Consider the following 18807-nt stretch of genomic DNA (forward strand, 5'->3'; position numbering starts at 1 on the left):
AGCTGTTCCATAAAATATACAATAATAAGGTATTGTAGGCTAAAAACTAGATTGGTAATATAAAAATATGGTGTTTACTGTTTTTATATCAAATACATATTATTAGGCGTATGAATAAGTTACAAATTTACCGGCAATTGTCTTTTATCGTCAAAGTAATGTATGGCAAACAAAAACAAAAAAAAAACTTGTAAAAATGACCCATATTGGGAAATTAAAAATTTTAGTTTAATCACAATCAAACCAGGCACACACCCACAGTCTTGACAACATTTAAAATTACAATGAAATGTAGTTGAAGGACAAAAAAAATATGTCGAGAGTTTGTTTCGGTTTGGAAGTTCACCTCTGCTTTTTGTCAAGCAGGGAAAGGATTCTGTCGAGTTTTTGGGTTTGCTTGGCCTCGAAGTCGTTCAGCCTTTTGGTAATTAACTGGTTGAGCTGAAGAAATCTTTTATCAATGAGATCCTTAATAACTGAGAGGTCGGTTGCTGGCTCGGCATCCTTTGACTCCAGCTTCTCTGATTTTTTCTCCTCCTTGGCAATACTACTTCCTGCCTTTTGCAATATGTCCTGGACGTTTTGAATCTCCACAGGCCTGGGCAATTGTGTGGTTATCCCGTTGGGGTTGGGACCAATGTGCAACATGGCTCCGTAAACGCAGATTTCGTTGGCGCTCGTCAGCATTTTTAGATTCAAAAGGGCGATGCCAGATCGATCTATTTCCATGTCGTACCGGTAGGGACGCACGGGCACATCCGCGTCCTCGTCCTCCACACATACCCCATATACGGTTTCAAGGTACTCTTGCGAGGGTCCAATAAATAGCTCCAGCTTGGGAGCACTGCAGACAAGGGTTAAAGCGGCGATTTTGAAACGGGCGTTGATCTGGAAGCGCAGTTCGCAGGGTGGCGGCGGATTCTCGCTACTTGCAAACAACACGGCGCGCTCCTCATTAATTACATCGTCCAACTCGGGCCTAGGCACAAAGGAATTGGGAAATTAGTAACCAGAAACCAGTTTTGGGGGCGTGTAATCCTTTGTCTCACTTCACGAACACATCGTCGTCCACCAGACGGGTGACCACCAAATGGGTCAGTTGGTTCCCAGCAGTTTGGAGCCAATTACATCGGGCCGTGACCTTCTCGCACATGGTTTAACACAACAAATCCACGGTAAACGGGTGAAAAGTAATATTTAAAAAAAAATCGTTTTTCTGCAAAAGCGCAAATCAAAACACAAGAATCAGAGATGGTCCCTATCCGATAGAAATCGATGTGGGGACCGGGCTGCCAACCCGCTGCAAAACCACCCCCAACTTATCGATAGGCACCCCGTGACAACTTCGACCTTGGAGGGCCGCTGTAGGTCAAATTTCAGCAGATTTTCAATTGGAAATCGCAGAGCAAAGCCAATAGGCGGCTGATTAAGAGTCCACAATTTTCCGCAGATTAATCCAAACTACTAATAATATGGGTGGCAAGTACAAGATCGTGATGGTCCGCCACGGCGAGTCCGAGTGGAACCAAAAGAATCAGTTTTGCGGATGGTTCGACGCTAATCTCAGCGAGAAGGGTGAGTAAGATTACATCAACTACAGTTGGAATTCCTTAAACCGAACTCTCCTATTTTGAAAATGCTTTAAAATGTCAAAAATCAACGGTCGATGATGGTAAAACATTGTTTTTTTTTTGCACAAAGTGGCAGTTATTTCTTCTTAAGTTCATTTCTTTAAAAAAAATAACCATCTGGTAATAAAAAGTATTTAAAATCTAAAGAAAATCGAATGTAAAAAGCTGAAATTCAAACGAAATAGTCACCCCAAACATTTTTCCAAGGTCAAAACATTTATTAAATTCAAGAACTTTTACTTTCTAAAGAATTTTTTTAAATTTTCATAAAGTATACAAATAATACACTGCTATAACTTTCTAACTTTAATTTTGGAAAATTTAATCTTTCCAAATGTACTTTAGACTCAAATTAAAACCAAAATTCGACAGTTGATAACGATCACTGAATTCAAAATCAGCTGTCAAAAGTCAAGGCCTCGAAGATTAAAAAAATGTATTTCGAAATAAACAAGTGTGACTGTAGTTATCCAATGTGACCTTTATTTAAAAAAATCCTTCTAACAGGCAAAGAGGAGGCTCTAGCCGCCGGCAAGGCTGTCAAGGAGGCCGGTCTGGAATTCGATGTGGCCCACACCTCGGTGCTGACCCGCGCCCAGGTGACCCTCGCCAGCATCCTGCAGGCCAGCGGTCACAAGGAGATCCCCATCCAGAAGACCTGGCGTCTGAACGAGCGCCACTACGGTGGACTCACTGGCCTGAACAAGGCCGAGACGGCCGCCAAGTACGGCGAGGCTCAGGTGCAGATCTGGCGCCGCAGCTTCGACACCCCACCACCACCAATGGAGCCCGGACATCCCTACTACGAGAACATCGTCAAGGATCCGCGTTACGCCGACGGACCCAAGCCCGAGGAGTTCCCCCAGTTTGAGTCCCTCAAGCTGACCATCGAGCGCACACTGCCCTACTGGAACGACGTGATCATTCCCCAGATGAAGGAGGGCAAGCGCATCCTGATCGCCGCCCACGGAAACAGCTTGCGCGGTATCGTGAAGCATTTAGACAGTGAGTACTAATTTAAATAACTATTTAAAAAAAAATGTTTAAATAATTTGTTTATTTCAGACCTCTCTGAGGACGCCATCATGGCCCTCAACCTGCCCACGGGCATTCCGTTCGTTTACGAGCTGGACGAGAACTTCAAGCCAGTGGTGTCGATGCAGTTCCTCGGCGACGAGGAGACCGTCAAGAAGGCTATTGAGGCCGTCGCCGCCCAGGGCAAGGCCAAGTAAGCTAGAGGCTATACCAATGGAATCTATCATCCACCTCCGGCACAAATCGAACCCAGGTCCGATTATCGCTTTTGTTCAAGATAGCCAACCGTAATCGTTGTTGTTGTTCTTTACGTAGGAGTAATTGGTTCATCCCCACTACAATTAATAAATAATTTATTATTACACACACCCACAATTTGAAAAGGACCATTATTATCGTTTATTATCCGGTTTATTTTCGCTTCTTCTTGCCGTCCTTGGCCAGCTCCAGGCCGAGAATGCACTTGGGCGGCACCTTGTACGTTTCGGTCAGCAGTGTGTGTACAAACCGCACCTGGTTGCCTTGGATCTGGAGCTGTTCGTGCTTTTGGTGGGGCAGCTTGACCACACTGGTGCTGGCGGCGGCCCCCTGCTTGCACAGCTTGATGAACTCGGCCAGGATGATGCCGTACGCCTCGATGTTGCTTACCAGGGTCACCTTTTTGTTGCCAGATCTCGTGGCCAGCGACATTTGGATGAGGGGCTTGCCACTTGTGTCCTTTCCACTGCACATTTGGTACGAGTGCTCCATTTTGCTGGTTATCAGCGAGCACATCTCGCTCAGCGACGCCTCTCGGTTGCCGTAGAGGGAGGTGAGAGTCTCATCCGGCTGGACTAGCTTCGTCAGCGGATTAAGAAGACTGTGTTTGCTCACATACTCCCTCACGATCTTCTTGATCTGGCCGGCCGGAATTCCTTCGCCACGTTTGAAATTCAGCTTCGTGAAAAATGCCGCCGTGGCGTCGGTGACAACGTACATTTCCTTCAGCTCGGAGTGGAACAGGGGGGTCTCGGACGCAGCCCCATTCGCCTCGTTTGCCTTCACGTCGGTAATGAAGTTCACCACTTCAGGGTGCTCCAAGTCCACAGAGATGATCTTGTCCACTCCCTTGCTCTCCTCTCGGACAACAATGAATCCCTGGTCCACCATTTCGGCAAGGAAATTGGAAAGCTTTTTGAACCGCGTCTTTTTGAGGTCTATGGGCTCTGAAGCCTCCGTAACCACATAGAGTCGGTAGAAATTACTGGTCAGCAGTGGCAAGGGCAGCTTCTTTCCATTGTTCTTCAGCGCAGAGAGGAAGGCATTTTTAAGGATCGCTTCGGGTGAAATATCCGCGTCGGGCTCTTCTTCCGACGCCTCCTGGGATTGCTGGTCTTCTAACGACAGTGCGGCCGTGTTCGTTTCCAGCTCTTCTGTCTGAGCCACCGAGGAGAAGGTTACCGGAGCACCTGGAGCAGGAGCTGCGACCTTTTTTCTTTCCGCTTCCGCGCCCAAAGCCGGGAAATCGTCTATGGATAAGGCTTTCGTCTTGACCATCGGAATTTGTTGCACCAAGCTTGGCTCGTGGGACCAGAGCTTGTCTCCGAACAGATGAAGCATCTTAATGGCCACCCCGTGACCTCCACACATGTATAGCTCGTCGCTGGAGCGCGCCAACTGGCCCACGCCCACGGCGGAATTGTTGTTTGTTAGGTTGACGGCCACTGAAAACAGTCATAGAATGAAAATCATTCTTAAAGGAAGGAAAACATACAACACTTACTTAGCTGCCCCTTCTTGTAGTGCCCGTACATGCTCAGCCCAACGCCCAGAGGCACTACTCCGGGCAGCATGAGATCTGCTCCGTTGGAGAGTTTCGGCAGCACACCCTCGTGTGTGGTGAAATAGGGCAGGATGTCCGGAACGGCCCACATTGTGTAGAGGGTGGGCACCAGCTGACCCCCATCGAGCTCGAAAAACATTGGCTGCTTCTCCACGCAGTAGACCACGCTCTGGACGCCGCCATGGGTCAGGATCTTCAGTTGGGTGACTGCCGCCTTGGCAGGCACCAGCTGATCAACCGACACATGGGGGTAAGCCGCTTCCAGGCGCTGGCGAAACTTCTTGCTCTCGGATCCCTTCAGAGCAGCACTGCTCTTTGGTCTATAGGGCTTGAGGAACATCGGTTGGCAATAGTTTCCCTCCGGTTAGGTCCAATAAATCAAAAATAGATTCAATACAAAATAAATATGGCCGCATTACCCGCCTGGCAGGTGATAAGCTTTATCACGGAACAAGGTATTTTTTTCCTGCTACAATGCTGCCGCACTTTCTTGAAACTTTCATTTCAAAAATTTATTTTTAATATTACTGTGTTATTCTATTATAATCAACCAGCATAAAATAATCTAACTACAATAATAAATGGATTCCTCTTTGGGTATGTTGTCTAGTTTTTATGGAGCTCAGATTTCTGATTCATTCCCATTTTGCACAATAGGAATTGCATGCCACATGTTGCAAAGGTCGAAGTCACATCTGGCCGGGATTAAATATAAGATTATATTACACACTCGGGGGCAACTGCTCCATACCCAACATTGGAAAACATTTCAAAAAAATATCAAAATATTGTTATTTCGATAATTAGGAAACATCTAAACGACGATACTTTGTTTTTATTTTAAGTATATCGATAGCTTGATATTTGACATCAACAACCCTACCCTAATGCGGTCGCACTAATATCAAGATGGCGTTGTGATTTTTCTTCTTCGAAATTGCCAAGCAAATTGATAAATAAGAGCGCCTCCGTTGATGAAAAAGTAAGTGGTCACTGAGTCTGTGTAGAACTGTCCCGCGCGCGTCCAGGAAAGCCGCGACTTCCCCGACCTGGAAAAGATTCGTCCTTCCTGAAGCAGCTGCAACTTTGTCTTATTCGCATACGTGTACGTGTGTCCCTGCGTGAGTGCACTGGTGTTGGTGTGAAAATGCTGAAACAGTCAGGCTAGCAACGTGCTCACAGCAAAAACAACGAGAGCGCGAGCGAGACGAATATTGTTCGCCAGCAGCGAAAAAAAACGACTCATAAGTTTTTTTGTGTCGTGAAGTTCCGTTTGGACGTTTATTTTCTTAACAATTGAGTGCGCCTTAATTGTGTTTTCTTCGGTTTATTTGCAACGCAAACGTTGTTTTTGCGCCATGCCCAGAGAGACGAGACGATAACAGAGTCGCCATATAGCTAAATCGAAAATTGAAAAAAAAAAGATATGTAGCTTCATGAAGAAAGTTGAAACTAAACAAAAATATCTTTTGTTCCAAAATTGTTAAGCATAATGCAAAAATGTATTATTCGTATTGCCAGTATTGCGTAAAATGCGCTTGCGTGTGGCCCCAAAAGTGAGTCTGTGTGTGTGTGAGTGTGTGCTTGTGAGCCCAGTGGGATGGTGTTGGTGTAGATGGGGCCTAATACAACAAAAACAAGTCTTGGCTAAAACAAAGAAAATTGAAAATTCGCCGCCGTTTTTCCTTGCGTTCAATCCAATTAAACGATTCGCACGTCTCGATTTCAGTCGAATTGAAAGGCAAGAAGGGTAAAGTGAAGTGAGAGCAGAGCAGTGCAGCGCAGCGCAGCGACGCCAGCAGAGCCGCAGCAGCGACGCCAGCAGATCAGGAGTGGAAGCCGAAACCCTCGAAAGGTAAAAATCCGTTTTGTGCCACTGTATTTCTCCCCTTTATGTTGTTTTTTTTTTTGTGTTATCTGCTCCCTCTTATCACTGCCGTTATTCGCTGCAGTGCATCTGGAAGAGCCCCGTTACATTACAGCCGAGGCCATTGACGTTGCGAAAATTAATTGCAAACATAGAATTGTTATATTAGCCAGTTGGTTAGGCCGAGGAATGGATTTTGATGGCGCCCGCTTCAACTGAACAACTGTTTCGTGCTCGGCTCGTCGCCCCTCCTCCCCGTCGCTTCTTTGTTCTTTGTTTGTGGGGGTGCTCGCTCGCTTGCGGAAGCTTTTCGGCACCCGCCAACGCAACGTGCAGCTGTTTTGCAATTGTAATCAGTTGGGTTTTCCGCTCTGCCGTCGCCACTGGGAAATACTCTAGAAAATAATTTCGGTTTTGGCTTCAATCTTCATAAATAAACATTTAAATCAGCTGAGAATGCATGTATGTATGTAGGTATGTATGGGTGTTGAAGAAACTAGAACATGCTTCAGAAAAAAACGGTACATTTCGGTAAACGAGGTGTTAAATAAATCAAAGTCAAAAGCAGAAAGAGAAACAACAACAACGCATCCCAGACAGACAAGTTTTGAGGTTAGAACCGGAGAGAGTATAGAAAAAGAGAGTGACAGATCGAAATGCGTGAGCGCCCAAAAGAAAGTGCGCAGAGAAAGGAGAGAGAGCGCGAGCGAGAGAGAGAGTACAAAACAACAATTAAACTTAATTTTTGTCATTTATACCCGGCAAGTGAAAACTTTCTGCTTGTTGCTTCTTTTCTGCTTCCTCCGCCTCTGGTTCCAGTCATTTATTTCACCTACTGAGTGCCTTCGGTGCGTTTATCTAGTGTTTGTGCTTTCCACCACTGAAAGTGTCGCTCAAGTGGCACTTTTGCAGTCGTCGCTACGTTGTATTTGATTTATTTTGTCGGCAATTGTTTACTCCTCACACATTTCTTTTATCTGCTGCCTCCCCGTTGTTGTTAGTTGTTGTTGTTTTATATTGGAGCTGAATCATGGGGCAGCGTTTAGTTGATGTCGTCATGTCGACTGAGCCCCCCAGAAGTGCTGTATTTCACCATATGTTTTGTGAGCGAGGCAAATTAATTCAGCATCTTGCGTTTCTGCCCATTCGTAATCAATAAAGCCCACATGCAGGCAGGCTCACCTACACACTTGTAGAACTTTGCGCGAGGTTCGGGTTCTTATCTTGTTTTCTCTTCTGTGTGCTTTGTTGTTGCATTTCCATCGCCTCTGCCTCTGCTGCCTTTTCCAACGTGAGCGGGGCTTAATTTTCACTCTCTCTCCCGCCTTCCCCCGCGCTGCTCTTATCTAACTGTCTTCTTCGATAAGCGGCATATGTGTGGCGATTGTTGTTTTTGTTTTTCCGCAACTTGTTGTTTTCCGTTAAAAAAATAAATTGTTATCAACGGCAAAAATTAAAAAATACGCGGCTTTCAAAATAGCTTACGATGCACCTTTGAAGACAAGAGTGGCTTCCAGTTGGGGCTTCTGATCACGTAGGCCAATGCAAATAAGTGAACCAGAGAGAGGAGGTCCCCCCTCAACTACCGCTACGGAAAAAGGAAACGACAAACACTAACACAGTCTTCTCTTATTGCAGAGTATACAACAGCCTGGAGTGTCTGTTCTGAGAAATACTAAAGGAACAAGAACCTAGACGAAAGGACAGCGCCAGGTGAGAATCTGAGAGGGCGGATCTGAGATGTCTTATTGGGCACTTCAGAATTTTCCCACCGCGCCATACCTAATTTAACAAATTTTTTAATTTTTCCATTCGCATTCCCAGGCTCAACCCAACCCCGACGCTCACTAAACGAAGAAACTTCGATACCACACACAAAAATCCATCATGGAGCTTCGCGTAGGCAACAAGTATCGCCTGGGCCGCAAGATCGGCTCGGGGTCGTTCGGTGACATCTACCTGGGCACAACGATCAACACCGGCGAGGAAGTGGCCATCAAATTGGAGTGCATCCGCACGAAACACCCGCAGCTGCACATCGAATCCAAGTTCTACAAGACGATGCAAGGCGGCATTGGAATACCGCGGATCATCTGGTGCGGCAGCGAAGGCGACTACAACGTGATGGTAATGGAGCTGCTTGGGCCCTCGTTGGAGGACCTCTTCAATTTTTGCTCGCGCCGCTTCTCTCTGAAAACGGTGCTGTTGCTGGCAGACCAGATGATTTCTCGCATCGACTATATACATTCGAGGGACTTCATCCACCGCGACATTAAGCCCGACAACTTTCTAATGGGCCTGGGCAAGAAGGGCAACCTGGTGTACATTATCGATTTTGGGCTGGCCAAAAAGTTCCGTGATGCACGTTCACTGAAGCACATTCCCTATCGGGAAAACAAGAACCTCACCGGCACAGCTCGCTACGCCTCGATTAACACACATCTCGGTATCGAGCAGTCGCGACGCGACGACTTGGAGTCGCTAGGCTACGTTCTGATGTACTTCAACCTGGGAGCTTTGCCCTGGCAGGGCCTGAAAGCCGCCAACAAGCGACAGAAGTACGAGCGCATCTCCGAGAAAAAGCTCTCCACCTCTATCGTGGTGCTGTGCAAGGGCTTCCCCAGCGAATTCGTCAACTATTTGAACTTCTGCCGCCAAATGCATTTCGACCAGCGGCCAGATTACTGCCACCTGCGTAAGCTATTCCGGAATCTGTTCCATCGTCTGGGATTCACTTACGACTATGTGTTTGACTGGAACCTGCTGAAGTTCGGTGGTCCCCGCAACCCCCAGGCCATTCAGCAGGCACAAGACGGGACCGACGGTCAGGCGGGACACGATGCCGTGGCTGCGGCAGCGGCGGTGGCCGCGGCGGCCGTTGCCTCCTCGCACCAACAACAGCAGCACAAGATGAATGCGGCGCTCGGCGGTGGAGGCAGTGGTGCCCAGCAACAGGTTCAGGGTGGCCAGAGCCTAGCGATGTTGGGTGGCGTGGGTGGAAACGGCGGCGGAAACGGAAGCCAGCTCATCGGAGGAAACGGACTCAACATGGACGACTCGATGGCGGCCACCAATTCGTCGAGACCCCCGTACGATACACCCGAAAGACGTCCTTCGATACGGATGCGCCAAGGGGGCGCTGGGGGAGGCGGAGGAGGTGGAGTCGGCGTGGGTGGAATGCAGGGCGGCGGCGTGGGGAACGCCAAATAATATTTTATCGTTTAGATGCGACGCTGGACACGACACAGTAGACAAACAAACAAAACTCAGCAACTATACATGTAGAATATATAGTTATATATATACCTAATATATATAATACTTGCTTTATATATGCGGTAAACATGTTGAATGTATCCGAATCCGAATCGGCAGGAGGACCAGGTCCCTGTCAGCCAGGAGAAATCAGAAGAGCAAGGGGATAGGAGGAGCAGAAGATGGGGGAGCAGATCCGAGAGCAAAGCGCAGCGCTTTCCTTTTTGTACATTTACGTTTTGTTTTTTGACATTTAGTTTCTGCTCCGCAATGTTGAAAGGGCGCGTTTATTATTAATTATGTAGCCTATGATTAACTTAATTTATACATTTAGTACATAAACGATTGCAACTTGGCTGCAAGAAACGGCAACAAACCTGTTCAATTGATTTGAGAAATAGCAACCCCTTGGAGCGTACGGAAGGAGAAAGATATACAGGGTTGGGAGCCAGGATACGCAAGCATTTATTCTGTTTTGCATTTGATAACTTCGATTCTGCCACCTAAATTCGGGCTAAAGTCAAGGTTATTGATTCGAATCCCCTCCCAACTGAGCAGAGCAAGCAGATTTACGCAAAATACATACCTATGTTGAATTATTCGTAACAAGATCGTCAACAAACACACACACACACACATATTATATATACATAATTAATTGATTCTAAGTGTAATAATTGTGTAAAAGAAACAAAGGACACCCTGGTCGGCAAGTGTCCCTAACCCTAGGCTAGGTATTAGCGTTAGCAAAACCAATTCATACAAGAATCATAAGCAAACAACAAACAACCACATGTATCTTAAGCTGAAGCTGATTTCGGGGCGCAATCGAACGAAACTGAAGTGCAGGTGGAGATGTCGTTCTTTAGCTTTAAGCAACGCTCCGAGTTTTAAGACCCCCCCTATGTTACTTTGTACATCATAATGCAGCACACGCGATCCCCCAATCTTTGTACTATACATACTTTCGTGGTCTGCTTAATTCGCTTAATGTGTTCATATATAATTTCCTTCATATTTAAAAAACTTTCTGTATCTGCGCGCATTTCTCGAGCGGAAGGGAGAACCCCGGAAGAGAGGCCCTTTTGTTTATGCAACAAAACCATGTAACTAAGATAGAGAGCGTATAAATAGCGTTTAGACATAAACAACAAATTTGCATTAACGTTTCGATTTAATACAAAGAAGCACCCACAACAGTCGATGTTAGGCGCTAAAATTACATAACGCTAGCTAATAAATTATAGCTATAATATGAAATTTGTCTATAAGTAATACCAAACCGTAAAAAATAAAAACAAAAAATGCAAAAAAAAAGAACAAACACATCTAAATTCTAAATGCGCCAAGAAAAGAAATGGGTTAAAACGATAAATATATATAAATATACGAACTATATCTTATGAGAACACGTAAAATGTAAAACCCCACAGTGCTCGGCTGGCAGTCCAACAACTAATAAATTAATCAAACACAAAACCGGATCACTGAGAGCTGAAGCCACTTAAAACTTAAAATAAAATGAATTACGTGATATTTCTTACAAATTGTTTTGTTGATTTTCCCTTAAACTCGATTTCGCTCAACCAACATACTATATTTTCTTGTGTTATTTTTGTGAGCAAAACTACATGTTTCCAAGTGCACGCCTTGTAACTCGACCAACTTTGTATACACGACTGTATTTCAGCCAGCGATCGGGGATCCCCACTTAGATAGCCCTTCCTCCCAAGTCCTACCAATCCTCCCAATGAAGTAAAACGTTAATGAAACACCGAGTTAGTAACCAAATAATAAGTGTACATATGAAGTATCCGAATTAAACTAACACGTAAACAAATTTAAATATATGTGTGATTTTCCTCCTAGCATACGAGAGATCTAAATAATTAGCATTTTATCGAGAAAAAAAAAACAAATTCGAACACAAATCCAGAAGAGCAAAACACTAACAATTGATTCATAATAATTATGAGCCACTAAAAATGGAAACCTATCGATCGAGTACGAAAAGTCCATTCAGCATAAGCGAAAATAGAGAAACTAACAAATTAACGGGAAGCGTACTTTTGAAGGTTTTGTATAATTAACTGTATATGTATATTGAGAATAGAATTTTTGAACTAAATACTTATGGTCGAACTTGAATCCGAAAATGGAGTGTCATGAGCGTTATGAGGGAAGAATCATTAACAAACCACCAACAGTGATATGGAATACAAAAAGAATTAACCGATAAAACAAGTGACGAATTCAAGATATCTGAAAAACGTATGATAAAACGGAAATCGAAAGATGTAATGAATAAGTGCACGCCACATTTATGTAATTAGCATGTATTTCGAATTAAAAACAAAAAAAAAAAAAAAGAAACCTAACATGATTATGTATGTGTGAACAAATAAAAGCCACTAAATAAGCAACACCACTCACAATAATAATAACAATTACAAACTGAGGCATTAAAAAGCTTAAACAATAATAATGGATTACATCGGAAATGATTTTTTTCGATTTGGGAATGGGGAAGGGGACTTGTGGCTTAATTTTTTTTAGGGTGATTACTACCTTGAGCCTAAATATTAGCAAAAACAATTTTTATTTTAAAAATAAAAGTTAACAGCCATTTTAAAAAGACATTTTTGAAATTGTGTCCATATCCGGTCGAGAATTAATCGATAACAATTCATTTGTCTGGCAACACCGCAATCAGCTGACTTCTTCATGTAGTTTACGGTATTTTTGGAATGTTTTTCTAAGGTCACTCTGAGCACGTCGTATTTGTTGGGCCCGTAGTTTTTCACCGAAAAGGTTAATTAAAAAGCCGAAACAAACAAATCACAGTGATTTATACGTTATAAAAGGGCAGCTTTAATCTGAAAAACTATTTGCCTTCCAGGGTTTTGAGCTTCAGCTACCTGAAAGAGCCTTAAAAGAGAAGCCAGAAATGGGAGCCCGACAGTCTCAATCCCGCGAACCTCGATCCGTTTCGATGGAAAATCCAACTCCGGCCGGTGTCATTGATATATCCGACGATGTGGTCAAGCGTCTAAAGGCAGGCATCTCCCAGCAGGGTGAGCCACACTCAATATTTATAAACAATCAACCGGAATTTGGCAGATCGAAGTGCCCATTGTTATGCAACAATTGTCAAAACGGGCCATTGTTTATGCCAAAATAACACTGAATTTCGCAGTTAGTTACAAATACATTTCCATATTTTAGCTCGGGAACATGCAGCTGCCACGGAGGATACAAAGCCAGCAGCTAAGGCGGCGGCACCAAAGGCACCCGCTAAGTCTGTCACATCCTCGCCAGCAGCTCCTGCACCCGCTTCCAAGGCTGTTTACCCTGCTGCTACGCCCATTTACGTCCAAGGAGGCGGACACACCATCAGTGCGGCGGATGTTCAGCGCCAGATGAACCAGGAGCTGATCAAGAACGACGAGCTGTGGAAGGAGCGCATGGTGAAGCTGGAGGAAAACCTTAAAAAGACCAATACCATTCTGGAAAAGGAATACGCCAACGCAGTGGAGAATGTACACAAGCGATTCGTAAGCACTGCAGCGGCGCACAAGGTGCCTCCCTGCCAGGATCTGAAGTCGCAACTGCTGGCCTGCTATCGGGCTCATCCCGGCGAGACTTTGAAATGCATTGAGGAAGTGACTCAATTCCGGCAGTGTGTGGATGCGCATCGTGTGAAGAAGTTGGATGAACCAGAGGCTGCTCCGGCTGCTGCGACACCTGCTGGAAAGACCGCTGTACCTGCCGCCAAGGCGGGCTAATAGCTTTTGCATTCAGACGACTATATTATCCTTGTCCTAAGTTGTTTGATTTGTTCTTGGAGGCCTTGTACAGGTTATGTATAAAAACGATAAAAAAAAACAAGCGCGAAAGAGTCATTGCGAGCAATAGTAAACTAATTTAAATGAATCAATTCATTTTTTACTTGTGGTTGGTTGTGGATGAAAACAAGACGAGGTGTGTAAATTTTTAGTGAGTGTATTTGGTAAATTTCAACAAATCTCTTCTTCAACTACATAAGCCGTAAAACTAATTAAAACCCATATTTACAACAGATGCCCGATAATAACAGCAACCAAACTGGGAATCAGGGTGACTTGTACAACAGTGGCGCTGCTTTTAGCTGCACTAGCTTCCCGCTTGTCTTCGGTATCCTTGTGATTTTTACACGTTTCATCGAAATCCTTGGCAGGGCCAAGGCAGCCAGTATAGCTCATCACATAGGCAAGATAATTCTGTTCGAAAACTCCACGGATTAAGCTCGAGCCTGGACCATAGGCGAACACAGCAACATCCTCGCCGCCATGAGTTTCGTCCTTGCGGGGAACAGCAGCCAAATGGCGGTAGGTGGGAGCAGCGCGCTCCTCTTCCGTGAAAAGCTTCAGAGGCATCCACATATTGGAACTATTCTGGGGCCTCGAGTCATTGGCCAGGTGGTCATAATAGCCAGGACCATTGGCATAGGATATGGTTTCGTACATCATAGGATCGTTTTTCTCATGAGAATTGGCTGCTCCCAGGATGTCATGACCGCGGAGGGCATAGCCATTGAATGTGACCGCGTGTGAGTGGTCGGCAGTAACCAGAATGAGGGTCTCGTCTGGATCGGTGGCATTCACGGCCGCCTGGATGGCCAGATCAAATTCGTAGAGTTCGTGGAGAGCAGCCCGGGCATAGTTCATGTGATGGCCCTGATCTATGCGGCCTCCTTCTACCAGGAGCACATATCCATTAGAGTCTTCACCCCTTTCGAGGACTTTCAAGGCCACCTCTGTCATTTCTTGCAGGGAAGGTTCTCCCACTTCCCTGGCCACGGAGTAAGTGATGTGATTGTTACGGAAGAGACCCATCAGATGGTCCACCTTTTTGGCATCCACGTTCAATAAGTCCCGTCGGTTGTGAACCAATGCCGGGGGAACGGAATCGTTGGCGTGATGGGCCAACCACTCTTGTGGTAGTCTCCTTCCGTCCGCACGTCGGCAAATTGTTTCCGTGGGTCCCTCGAAAACTGTCGTTTTCACTTCGGATGCATTAAGGATGCCCATCGGAGACATTCCACCACCCAGGATCACGTTGAAGCGATTGCCTGGCTCGTTCTCCACCAGTTGTCGGGCAATATCCACATGAATGCCCACGGACTCGGCGGGAACCTCTGTGTCGCACTCCCAATCCCGATCGTAGATGTGGGCGTAGGTTGCAGCTGGCGTGGCATGGGTAATTCGAGTGGTGGTAACTATTCCAGTTCGCTTTTTCTCCTTTTGGGCCCACTCCATAACGCTCTCGACACGTCCTTGCTGACCATTCTTCTTGGAGCGCGTGGCATCCATTCCGATGGCACCGTAATGGGTCTTGGATCCAGAGAAAATAGCTGTGGCGGTTCCTGCTGAATCCGGTACTTGCTTGTCCACATTGTAGGTCTGTAAGGTTATCAAGGGTTTTAATTGAGTTTAAGATTTAACATAGATGGTAGTATTCCAATAGTTGTAGGAGGATAGTATTCCAATAGTTTTAGGAGGATACTCTACCTTTGCCATTCCAGTGTTGGGGAAATGGTCAAACACCAAGGTCTCCTCCTCGCCCATTCCATGCTTCAGGTACTGGCCCTTGTAAATGCGACCAGCACTGATGGTGGATATACCCATGCCATCTCCGATGAAGATTATGATGTTGCGGGCCTTTTTCTGGTAGGAGTTCTCCTTCACTCGCTGGGCCTGCTTGATCGTCTTCTCCAGCTGCTTGAGACCCACTTTATGCCAGAATTCCGCATCTGAAATTGAAATGGAAATTAGAATAACCATTAAAATTAAGTCAGAATGGAAATGGCTGGGTAAGTAACCGGTGGGCATGTCACGTATCAATTACCCATCTCCAGTTAAATCCAGTTGCCACTTAAAACGTTTCTAGTTCGACACTTGAAATAGCCTACTAGTTATGTACTAGTTACCTTTTTTTTTATTGTTCCTACGATAACTGCTTTTTTTAATGGATGCACCGACATTGTATTTGAAACTAGGCACTAATTTTTAATAAAATCAATGGGCAGGTTTTAATATAAAGTTTTGCTTATGCAAATTGACATTTTTTAAATGAATTCCTAAAATTAAAATTAATTTTATTTATGCCAAGCTATTTACATTTTTTCTAATTGGGTTTTCAGATTTAACTCCACAATCTTAAGTCAAGATAATACATATCAATTAGTTGCGGGCCCAATATGGCTTTTGCATTTCCTTTCCCCAACTCGGAACGTGCATTAACTGATTCAGTTGCGATGATGTTTATCATTCTGTGATGTGTAATTAATATTCAATCGAGGTAGCTTAAGTATGAGCCGGGTAGTGCCACCCACCGCCACCCGCTTTTAAATGGCCTCGACACTGAGACAGGTTACAGTTAAGCTTCATTGCCTGACTACCAATTTTGGCTTCGCAACGAAATTAAAAGTCTATGATTAATCACAAATATCTACTGGTCACCCATTATTTATTTTCTGAGTGATTTTCAATGATTTGAAGATTCTATTATTCGATCTAATTAATCAGAATAAACCCAGTTCATTCTGGTCATTACTTGAAATTAAACAATTGCGGTTTTTGTTTATAAAAACCTGAACTTCTTACCGGAGTTTTGGATAAAATTAGTATTACAATTACATATTTTTTACCTGAACTAAGTTAAAGTGCTCAAAAACCTTGATAGAACTAGTTATCTAAGTACACATTACATAATTGAACTCAGAGTACCGTTCAAGTTCAACTAATTTAAATTATTTCACGTACTAAGTGGCATTGCTTTAGTTAGGGTTTTGCACGTTTTATGGCCGTTAAATGCGTTGTTTCTTTAGCCTGAGCCTTACCTTCTGGTTCCTTGGGTTTGTCGCTGTCCTGATTTAATTTAAACTGAGGTCCTATGTCTCCGCCGGCACTGAGGGTTCGAATCAATGGCGGAGGTTGGGTGGTGGCCGCCCAGCTGACAGCCATCAGGCCACACCACAAAAGTCCGACTATTGCCAAGGAATGCATTTTTTTGCTCCGCAACACAGGCGTAATAAGACGTACTACTTTTGGGTTTGTATAATTTTTTTGTCTTGCAATTCCTATTTATATCACAGCTGAGCTTGAGGCGCAGATTCTTTCAGCAGGCCATCGAAATTGATTCGGAATGCGCGGAACGATCTCGTCTCTGGGATGCTCTCGAAGTTCTGGACCCGCTCTTGGTGTCCCGGGTGGATCTCAATTAGCGACTAACACCGAACTGGGCCCTCAAGCGCCGTTATATGGTGTACGATCCGTCTGAACCGATCGGTTAAACCCGAAGTCCGCACACCCACACAGACGCACAATGATCACTTCGTCTGTTTGGGCTATACCTAGTATTTGGTGGGCTACGAGTGGGTAGTGGGTGTTTAAGACACGAAAATAAGCGTTCCTAAATAATTATATTATTTTAAAAATTCAATTTCCTTACCTTTACATTTAAATACGAAATCCAAATTAAAGTTAAATGAAAAAACTAAGCAGAATTTTGTTTGGGATTTTGTTTCTGTTTTTTATTAAAATTAAAATATTCATTTTTAAAAAATTTTTAAGAAAATTGCAGTTATAATATAGTAACATATAGAAATATGATGTTAAAAGTGAATAATAAGGGAAAACCCTTGAGAAGAAAAATTATTCAATAATAATATCAGACATTTAAAAAAATAATTTTTTCAAGGTAGAGGTAACTTTTCTGCCTATAAGATTTTTTTCAAACTAATTAAAATCATTGCTGTCACTTGCAAAACGTTTGTCTCAATTAAAATTACGGCTCTGGCGAGATAAATCCATAAAAACGTGCAAAGCCTTTGGGACCCTTGGCTTGGGCCGTAGCACCATAAACACCTGAACCATCACCGGAGTCTCTCCGGGAAAAATTCGTGTCGATGCGCTGATTTACGGCGGAATTTGCACGTGAAGCGCCTGCTGTGGTCGGCTGTTTGTCGGGTGATTTCGGCGAGGGGTTTATCTTGATCCATATGTCTGCAGTTGAACTGGCGGTGCCGTTGTTTGCCTTCTCCGAAATTGATAAAGTCAGTGGGACAACGTTGCGTATGCGTGCTATTTACTATTGGGCTGCCATTGGGCAGAATTTTAAAAAGAGTTTATTTTCCGGCTGACAGTGTCTGCTCTGCGACCTCTCAATGCCGTTTAAATCTCACTTAATATGATCTTTTTATAGCGCCTGCTAGGTCTTGTCTAATATACATAAAAGCTACGATCTGTGAGCATCGCAATAAAAATCTAGTCATCGCATTGACAGACGACAGTCTGGAAATAGGGGCTATTGTCGGAGATTGTTGGATGTGTTGGGTGTACTAGTTATAGATACTATAACATGCATATGGCAGATTCAGATATTAAAGTTATTTTCATTGAGAATTTTTGGCCTCTGCTATTTAAAATGTTAAACTATTACAGATATTTTCAAACCTTTCTCCACAAATTACGTGATTATGCAAAGTTTGCTTACTTCAATGATTGTATACCTTGGAACGATAGCTAAGAACAAAGTCAATATTAATCTTGACAGTATATGCTATTATGGGCTACCTAGTTTTATGGAGTAGCATCCAGTTTGGTGATGATAGATTGTAGACCCTTTGCCTTAGCTTGTAGTAAATCTTTGTTTGCCCCTTCCTGATTATCTTGTCTCTGTGCGCACGTTTTAGACAACATTGCGATACAGATAAATCGAAAAAACCCACGAAAATACTTAAAATACAAGGAAACTTCCACTGCAAGTGACGCTTTAGTTTGGGCTCGTTTATAGTTCTAGTGTTTACATTTGGTTAATTGTTATTGCATCGACTCGTGTTGATCTGTCACGCTTGACTGGATAGCAGCAGCACTTGGTAATGAATTAGTTTGTGAAAACAGTGATGGAAGCTAATACAGATTTTTTGTTAGAATATTAAGTTAGTTTATATACTAAAAAAAAGGGCTTCAATAATCATTTGCTGATTAAGCTTTAAAATAGTTGCAGGATAAGAACAGCTTTTATTAGTTTTTTTAAAACAGAAAATATTTTTTAATCTTGAAGAAATCTTTCATTTAAATATATATTTAAAACTGTTCACATCTCTAAGGAGAGTATTTTTTTTAATTCATAACCTAGAACCAAACACACGAAAA

At 43.8% G+C, this 18807-nt stretch overlaps 6 protein-coding genes across 9 annotated transcripts; 3 read left to right on the plus strand and 3 right to left on the minus strand.

Moving 5' to 3' along the window:
* Window positions 1-55: 55 nt before the first annotated feature.
* On the minus strand, window positions 56-1285 carry LOC108128066 (uncharacterized). Its single transcript, XM_017245434.3, has 2 exons — window positions 1050-1285; window positions 56-979 (listed from the first exon to the last, which is right to left on the minus strand). Exons 1-2 carry the CDS (start codon window positions 1151-1153, stop codon window positions 343-345), a joined length of 741 nt encoding a protein of 246 aa, XP_017100923.2. The 5' UTR covers window positions 1154-1285; the 3' UTR covers window positions 56-342.
* A 65-nt stretch (window positions 1286-1350) lies between these two features.
* Window positions 1351-3041, plus strand: Pglym78 (phosphoglyceromutase 78). The gene is made up of 3 exons (XM_017245433.3): window positions 1351-1575; window positions 2139-2636; window positions 2697-3041. The coding sequence occupies exons 1-3, from the start codon at window positions 1473-1475 to the stop codon at window positions 2861-2863; spliced, it is 768 nt and encodes a 255-aa protein (XP_017100922.1). The 5' UTR covers window positions 1351-1472; the 3' UTR covers window positions 2864-3041.
* On the minus strand, window positions 3003-5224 carry eIF2D (eukaryotic translation initiation factor 2D). Its single transcript, XM_017245425.3, has 2 exons — window positions 4429-5224; window positions 3003-4369 (listed from the first exon to the last, which is right to left on the minus strand). The coding sequence occupies exons 1-2, from the start codon at window positions 4826-4828 to the stop codon at window positions 3078-3080; spliced, it is 1692 nt and encodes a 563-aa protein (XP_017100914.2). The 5' UTR covers window positions 4829-5224; the 3' UTR covers window positions 3003-3077.
* Window positions 5225-5319: 95 nt separating this feature from the next.
* On the plus strand, window positions 5320-11606 carry dco (discs overgrown). Of its 4 annotated transcripts, none has more exons than XM_017245427.3 (4): window positions 5320-5470; window positions 6218-6343; window positions 7994-8068; window positions 8180-11606. In XM_017245427.3, exon 4 carries the CDS (start codon window positions 8243-8245, stop codon window positions 9563-9565), a length of 1323 nt encoding a protein of 440 aa, XP_017100916.2. In that variant the 5' UTR covers window positions 5320-5470; window positions 6218-6343; window positions 7994-8068; window positions 8180-8242; the 3' UTR covers window positions 9566-11606. The 4 variants fall into 4 exon arrangements, with proteins under 4 accessions (XP_017100916.2, XP_017100919.2, XP_017100918.2 ...); XM_017245429.3 differs by having other exon boundaries at window positions 5452-5593; XM_017245428.3 differs by lacking the exon at window positions 5320-5470 and adding an exon at window positions 5905-6044.
* Window positions 11607-12281: 675 nt separating this feature from the next.
* Window positions 12282-13547, plus strand: Chchd3 (Coiled-coil-helix-coiled-coil-helix domain containing 3). The gene is made up of 3 exons (XM_017245435.3): window positions 12282-12421; window positions 12510-12684; window positions 12836-13547. Exons 2-3 carry the CDS (start codon window positions 12558-12560, stop codon window positions 13393-13395), a joined length of 687 nt encoding a protein of 228 aa, XP_017100924.2. The 5' UTR covers window positions 12282-12421; window positions 12510-12557; the 3' UTR covers window positions 13396-13547.
* Window positions 13548-13596: 49 nt separating this feature from the next.
* Alp4 (Alkaline phosphatase 4) lies at window positions 13597-16769 on the minus strand. The gene is made up of 3 exons (XM_017245424.3): window positions 16491-16769; window positions 15160-15401; window positions 13597-15051 (listed from the first exon to the last, which is right to left on the minus strand). Exons 1-3 carry the CDS (start codon window positions 16654-16656, stop codon window positions 13681-13683), a joined length of 1779 nt encoding a protein of 592 aa, XP_017100913.2. The 5' UTR covers window positions 16657-16769; the 3' UTR covers window positions 13597-13680.
* Window positions 16770-18807: the final 2038 nt, after the last annotated feature.

This window comes from Drosophila bipectinata, chromosome 3R, assembly GCF_030179905.1.
Source record: "Drosophila bipectinata strain 14024-0381.07 chromosome 3R, DbipHiC1v2, whole genome shotgun sequence".
Lineage (NCBI taxonomy): Eukaryota > Metazoa > Arthropoda > Insecta > Diptera > Drosophilidae > Drosophila > Drosophila bipectinata.

Bases quoted from the DNA above. Each gene is read 5' to 3' on its own strand.
- eIF2D (XM_017245425.3), bottom strand. From the start codon at position 4,828: ATGTTCCTCAAGCCCTATAGACCAAAGAGCAGTGCTGCTCTGAAGGGA. The intron at 4,370-4,428 runs GTAAGTGTTGTA...GACTGTTTTCAG, and splicing joins CTACAAGAAGGGGCAGCTAA to TGGCCGTCAACCTAACAAAC.
- dco (XM_017245427.3), top strand. From the start codon at position 8,243: ATGGAGCTTCGCGTAGGCAACAAGTATCGCCTGGGCCGCAAGATCGGC.
- LOC108128066 (XM_017245434.3), bottom strand. From the start codon at position 1,153: ATGTGCGAGAAGGTCACGGCCCGATGTAATTGGCTCCAAACTGCTGGG. The intron at 980-1,049 runs GTGAGACAAAGG...CTTTGTGCCTAG, and splicing joins GACGACGATGTGTTCGTGAA to GCCCGAGTTGGACGATGTAA.
- Alp4 (XM_017245424.3), bottom strand. From the start codon at position 16,656: ATGCATTCCTTGGCAATAGTCGGACTTTTGTGGTGTGGCCTGATGGCT. The intron at 15,402-16,490 runs GTAAGGCTCAGG...TTTCAATTTCAG, and splicing joins CAAACCCAAGGAACCAGAAG to ATGCGGAATTCTGGCATAAA. The intron at 15,052-15,159 runs GTAGAGTATCCT...ATAACCTTACAG, and splicing joins CCAACACTGGAATGGCAAAG to ACCTACAATGTGGACAAGCA.
- Chchd3 (XM_017245435.3), top strand. From the start codon at position 12,558: ATGGGAGCCCGACAGTCTCAATCCCGCGAACCTCGATCCGTTTCGATG. The intron at 12,685-12,835 runs GTGAGCCACACT...TCCATATTTTAG, and splicing joins GGCAGGCATCTCCCAGCAGG to CTCGGGAACATGCAGCTGCC.
- Pglym78 (XM_017245433.3), top strand. From the start codon at position 1,473: ATGGGTGGCAAGTACAAGATCGTGATGGTCCGCCACGGCGAGTCCGAG. The intron at 1,576-2,138 runs GTGAGTAAGATT...TCCTTCTAACAG, and splicing joins CGCTAATCTCAGCGAGAAGG to GCAAAGAGGAGGCTCTAGCC. The intron at 2,637-2,696 runs GTGAGTACTAAT...TGTTTATTTCAG, and splicing joins TATCGTGAAGCATTTAGACA to ACCTCTCTGAGGACGCCATC.